This window comes from Danio aesculapii, chromosome 7, assembly GCF_903798145.1.
Source record: "Danio aesculapii chromosome 7, fDanAes4.1, whole genome shotgun sequence".
In the NCBI taxonomy this organism is placed as follows: Eukaryota; Metazoa; Chordata; class Actinopteri; order Cypriniformes; family Danionidae; genus Danio; species Danio aesculapii.
Genome location: NC_079441.1, coordinates 47556815 through 47562814, shown reverse-complemented (window position 1 = coordinate 47562814; position 6000 = coordinate 47556815). Strand labels below are relative to the sequence as shown.

Genomic DNA, 6000 nt, shown 5'->3' with positions numbered 1-6000 from the left:
GTTTACTATAGAGACCCTATATATCTCAGCAGTTCAGGGTCTAGCTGTTTACTTTGGTATCTTTTTACACTAAGAGTTAAAGTATAGTTTTGGACCAGCTTAAATAATTACTGTAATTTGTTGCAGCTAAATTGATAAATTTCTCTCAAATTAGGATTTTGACTTTGTGAAAAGCGAAAAATAAAATTTTATATCAACCAAAATATTTATTCTGCCCAAGGAAAAGCATACATTGACTCAAAAATAAAATGTTTTTAAAGAAGACCTTGAATTAATTGAAGTATTTCAATTAATTGAGGTTCATCAAAATCAAAGTAAAATTGTACTTTGGACTAAACTCTAATAAATCCATGAAACATTAGGCTCTGCTACTGCTAGTTATTTTATTTTCAAGATCTGAGGTAAACTATCTGCTGGTGCTTTCAGTGTGGCTATAAATGTCACTTAAAATTAGAAATACATAAAACCCAAATAGCACATAGGCAGTACCTTTTTTCATGTGGTCGGATGACATGAAAACCTAAAATTTGTGTAATAACCTTGATTTTCAAATTGCATTCTTTTTTCTTTTTGTAAAAAAAGGCCTAAATATTTTTATTTGAAATTTGGAAGAAACGTTGCCAGACTTTTATTGAATAAAACAAATACCTTTCACCCAAACCCATATCTAATAACCTAATAAACCCAGAAAATCCAAAGAAATTATATATACATTCATTCATTCATTTTCTTTTCGGCTTAGTCCGTTTATTAATCTGGGGTCGCCACAGCGGAATGAACCTCCAACTTATCCAGCATGTGTTTTACGCAGCGGATGCCCTTCCAGCCACAACCCAGCACTGGGAAACACCCATACATGTTTTTTCTCTTTGAAATGAAGATATTTAGTGAAGAAACAAGACAAAAAAAATTAAGTAAGCAAAAACTTTTTTTTTTGCATACATTTTATGTATTTTGTACAAATACAGTAATTAAATACAATTCTGTGGCTCCTGTTCAACTATAATCCAGAGTCAACGTTGAATAACTTGCGATGTGACTATTGTGGAAGAGCCATTACAATATTGATGCTAAAATTATATATTGTGCAGCCCTAATATATATATATATATATATATATATATATATATATATATATATATATATATATATATATATATATATATATATATATATATATATATATATATTGTGTGTGTGTGTTTATATATATATATATAAATATATACGCACACACACACATGCAGACTCTTACATGTCTGTGACCTACAAACATCTAAGAGTTGTAAAGAACTTTTGATCATGGTTTGGCGAGCAGCTCGACTGTCATGAAAAGATGTAGAAAGGGGCAGGTCTGCTTTTGTTTGCCTCAACAGCTGTGAGACGCAATGTAGAGGGCCGTGCCTCATTAAAATAGGGTGTGAACCAGAGTGGGGGAAGGGATGACATGGTGCTTGGGTCTAAAGCAAGGTTTCAGCTCTTAAAACAAGGCGTCCACTTCCTGCGAAAACACCCTTCTCCCTCAAGTGACCGCAGGATCCACCCATGCTAAAAGCACAGTGTTTGATTTGCGATGGCTGCTTTTAACGCACAATAGACGACACCTGTTGTGAGCTTGGTTAAGCCAAGGGCCTCTGTAGCCGGAAAGTTAATCAGAAATGCCTGTGCTACATCAAGCCTTGGAGTCTGTAGAATTACTTTTGACGCTAATGGCTAATGAACACAGCGCATAGGTTTAATCCCATTAGCCGGTGGTCGGACTGACCTCTGACATGCAGTCGTCATGTTATAATCTCCATTGCTCTCTTGCTCCTTTTTCTGCCAGCCAGAGACAATTGATTCTCTTTTGTCTCTGTCCCTCGACCTGTAAACAAGCCTGCAAACAGTCATATTGCATGGGGAACAAGGACTAATCTGGACATATGGCATTGAGGCACCGGACCTTTGACACAAAAGCCAGCTATTGTTTTTGATGATGGTATTGATTATGTTCATATTTAAAAGCCTCCGTCAGCTTCGGTGAGCAGTTTAATTACTTGCCAGGCTGTGATCTGAATATTGATCAAAACAAAGCCTCAGATGCGCTAACAAGGCCCGAAGCAATTAATGCCGAACAGAAACACCGCTATGGATTATTGAACAAAGTAAACAGAGTGATTTAAGAGTGCCAGCTCAAGCTGCCATTGTAGACAGCAGAACACCTTTATCTTGCGTGAATTGAGCTGCTGGTGTGATATAGACTTTGTGGTGTCACTTACAATGCGGAGAAGGTTATCGAGACTTTAATTCATCAAGGTGTTCAGTCTCAGAGCGTGGATCGTGAGGAGCACTCAGATTCTATTCAATTTTTGACTTTTAAAATCTGTCATGTGTGCAATTTCTTCTCTGCTTTTGATTAGTATTGGTGTCAAATGGTCACTTCGGAATCACATTTTGGGCTCAAAACAGCAGAAGACAGGCACAGATAACTTTGATGTGATTTCCATTTAATGTGACATCCTTTTTCAGCACTTTTAATTTGCTCATTCATTTTCAAATATGTAAAAGGCAATCTGTTTTCTCAGCGATTCATTAGATAATGAGTAAAATGTTGGATCCATTTGTTACATTTTTATTTTCCCCATCTGTGAGAGAATTTGAGAGAAAAAAGCTTGAAAAATTACTAAAGACAAACAAATTGAAAAATTAAAAGTGAACATACATAAATAATGTGAATTTTTCTGCTTCCTACATTAACAAACGTTTAATAGGGAGCGTTAGCAAAGCATTTAAATGGCACCTATGATAAAAATCTACTTTTTTTAAGCTGTTTGGACAGAACTGTGTAGGACTAGTGTGTCCACTGTCATAATGGAGTGAAATAAACACAATAAGTCTCTTTTTTTATTTCCTGACGTTAAAATTAAACCCAAATCCCAGTGATTTTGAGGCCCACCACAACGTGACATAGAAGTACGGTTTTCCCTGCCCACCAAATTGATTGACATGTGCCATGTCTCCATAATAACATGTATACACATGTTTACAGAACATTTTTTGCAAGTAAACTGGGGTTAAAACATCTGTTACCACTCTTTGTAATCAGCTGCTGCCTAATAATTAATTTTATAAGCTAAAAACGTTTTTTAAAACAGAGCATGTTTGTAGTAAAGACAGTACAATTACTGTAATCCTTAACCGCTATAATCACCACAGCCGCATGGTGCCAGTAAATGCACATATGTATGTGTGTGTACTGGTGTGTGACTTTTATATTCAGAAAGGCTTGAATAGACTCCACCACAAATACATACAATAAGCTTACTTGGTATTTTTGAATCGTGATCTTATTTCAGCTTCATCCGTATCTGTCTCTATCACTGACGGCTGTTTATCTGAGGTAACACAGAAGAAGCAGACACGCACATCGGAGCGTCTGACACCAAATGGACAGAGTATAAAATAAATAAATAAATAAATAAATAAATAAATAAATAAATAAATAAATAAATAAATAATTTGATGGGTGTTTTGAGCTGAGACTTTACAGACACATTCTGTAGACACCAAAGTCGTATCTTACATCTTGTAAAAGGGGTAAAATAGGTGCCCTTTAAAGCCACTAAATCAGCTGTAAAATGAAAAAAAAATCTGTTAGTCACTTTTGGGCAAAACAGAATATTACATATGAATAAATATAAATGACATCACTGTTTCTTATTTCCTTTATTAGACTTTTAATGCAAAAATAATCATAAAAAAAAAATCAAAGCCATTACATTAAATGAAAAAATAAAGTCTATTGATTTGTTTGTAAGGTTATCTTTATTGTTTTTTTTTTATTATTAATTAATTCATTCATTCAAAGTCCTTTTCGGCTTAATCCCTTTATTAATCTGGGGTCGCCACAGCAGAATGAACTAGCAACTTATCCAGCATATGTTTTACGCAGCGGGTGACCCAGCCGCAACCCAACACTGGGAAACACCCATACACTCTTGCATTCGCACACATACACTATGGCCACTTAAGCTTACACAGTTCACCTATACACATGTCTTTGGACTGTGGCTGAAAACGGAGCACCCGGAGAAAACCCACGCCAACACAGGGAGAACATGCTAACAGCGACCTTCTTGACAGCGACTTTTTTTGCTGTGAGGCGATCGTGCTACCCACTGTGCCACCGTGACACCCGTTTTTAAATTAAGTATAATAAATTGTCCATTTCATTTACTTAATTATTAAATAAAAAATATCCTCAAAGAAATTCATTTATTAACCACTGCTAATAAATTTGTGTCCATTGTGTTACATTTTCTGGGAATTTGGAAAAAAATATGCACTAATATTACTAATATGATTTTCTTTCTCCCAAAATTTCTCAACAATACTGGAGCAAATGTGTGTGTGTGTGTTTTAAATTCCAAGAAACTGTATAATACAATTTAGAATACAGTAAAAGTGAAGAGTTCTTTAACACAATATTCACATTAGATAAACAGGATAAAGAGCAAAACCAATAAATAAATAAATAAAATAATTAATTAGTTCTGAATTAAGTCTATTTCACAAAAGAAGTCTATAAATATTAGATTTTTAAATGTTATAAACCACTGTTTGTAAAAGTAAAATTTCCTAGCAGGTATAAGAAAGTTTACAGTGGCTTCTAATGACTTGTTTTGGTTTTCAAAATAGCAAATAACACCCTTAAGGTTCAAATTACCACTCATTAACCTTGGAAAAGCAATTTGAATTTAAATCATTTCACAACAATGATGATACACTGCCTGAAAAAAACAAGAGACAAATGTCACACTTATTCTTACAAAAGGTGCAAATCAGTATCCGTAACATCACAATATTTGGACAGGAGTGCATTACAGAGGTAAATACTGTGCAAAATCTTAAAGTGCACCTCTTTTATTTTATTAGGAATACAAATATATATATATATATATATATGGTTATAACCATGTTTTCCTAGCAAAGGTGTGTTTTATTTATTTATTATTTAAAGAGTGCCATCTTCAAGACCTTTACTTCAAACAGAAAGTGAAAAATGATGAACCACTGCCCTCTGCTGGACAAAACTAATGTCAGCAAACACTACGGCGAATAAGACAAACAATAAAAGGCTATGCTAAATATGAACATCAATATCAATCAATATCAAATCAATATCATCTTTAAATCCTTAGATATATCTCGTGTCAGAGGACCAGAGTCTTGGTGCCATATGTTCAGTCTAATCAATGTTCCCCATGCAATATGCCTATTTCCTAATTAAACGGTCTGGTTTACAGGTCAAGGAACAGAGACAACAGAGAATTAATTATCCAAGGCCAGCGTGTATTACAGACCTTATAGGAAGCATATTGATTTAGTTCAGTTTAATAACATTTTGTCAGACTCACCATCCAGAATAGCGTTTTATTAGCCAGTGCTTGATACTCGTCGATGGTGGATAGCACACTGAGGATCAGGCAGGAAAGCACAATGAGGAATCTGCAAAGGGAAAGAAAGATACGTCAGATTAACATTTATATATACAGTGCTCAGCATAAATGAGCACATCCCTCAAAAATCTCTCATGATGGGTCACAATAATATATTTGAGCATATACATTAGATTAGTCAGTATCAAAGGCAAAGCTGAAACTGATCTAACTAAGATAACAGTCCTAAAATTAGTACACCCAAATTATTGTGCTGGGGAAAAATATTAAAAATGGCAATTTTATAAACGTTAAAATATAAAGAGAAACCTTAAAATATTAAATTTAGTTTAACTTCAATTTAAGAGTATTATTTTGCTATTCCTAAGGATATTCGGTGACCAAATCAAACCTTATTTAATTCGATATAACTGATTAAAAATACGGTTTAATTCAACATTTCTAAATATGTATACTCTTTTTTTGCATATGAGTAAATAGCTTTAAGGTGTTCTTTTTACACTTACTATAGTAATTTATAATAATTATGTATGCATAATTACATGCCACAAAGCCTAAACCT

The 6000-nt window shown here is 34.0% G+C and overlaps 1 protein-coding gene across 1 annotated transcript in view; it reads right to left on the bottom strand.

Annotated features, from left to right (window-relative positions):
* kcnq1.1 (potassium voltage-gated channel, KQT-like subfamily, member 1.1) overlaps positions 1 to 6000 on the bottom strand; it is a 103559-nt gene that overhangs the window by 77501 nt on the left and 20058 nt on the right. Inside the window, exon 2 of the mRNA XM_056462915.1 lies at positions 5397 to 5487. Coding sequence (XP_056318890.1) covers positions 5397 to 5487 — 91 coding nt within the window. The remainder of the gene's footprint in view (positions 1 to 5396; positions 5488 to 6000) is intronic.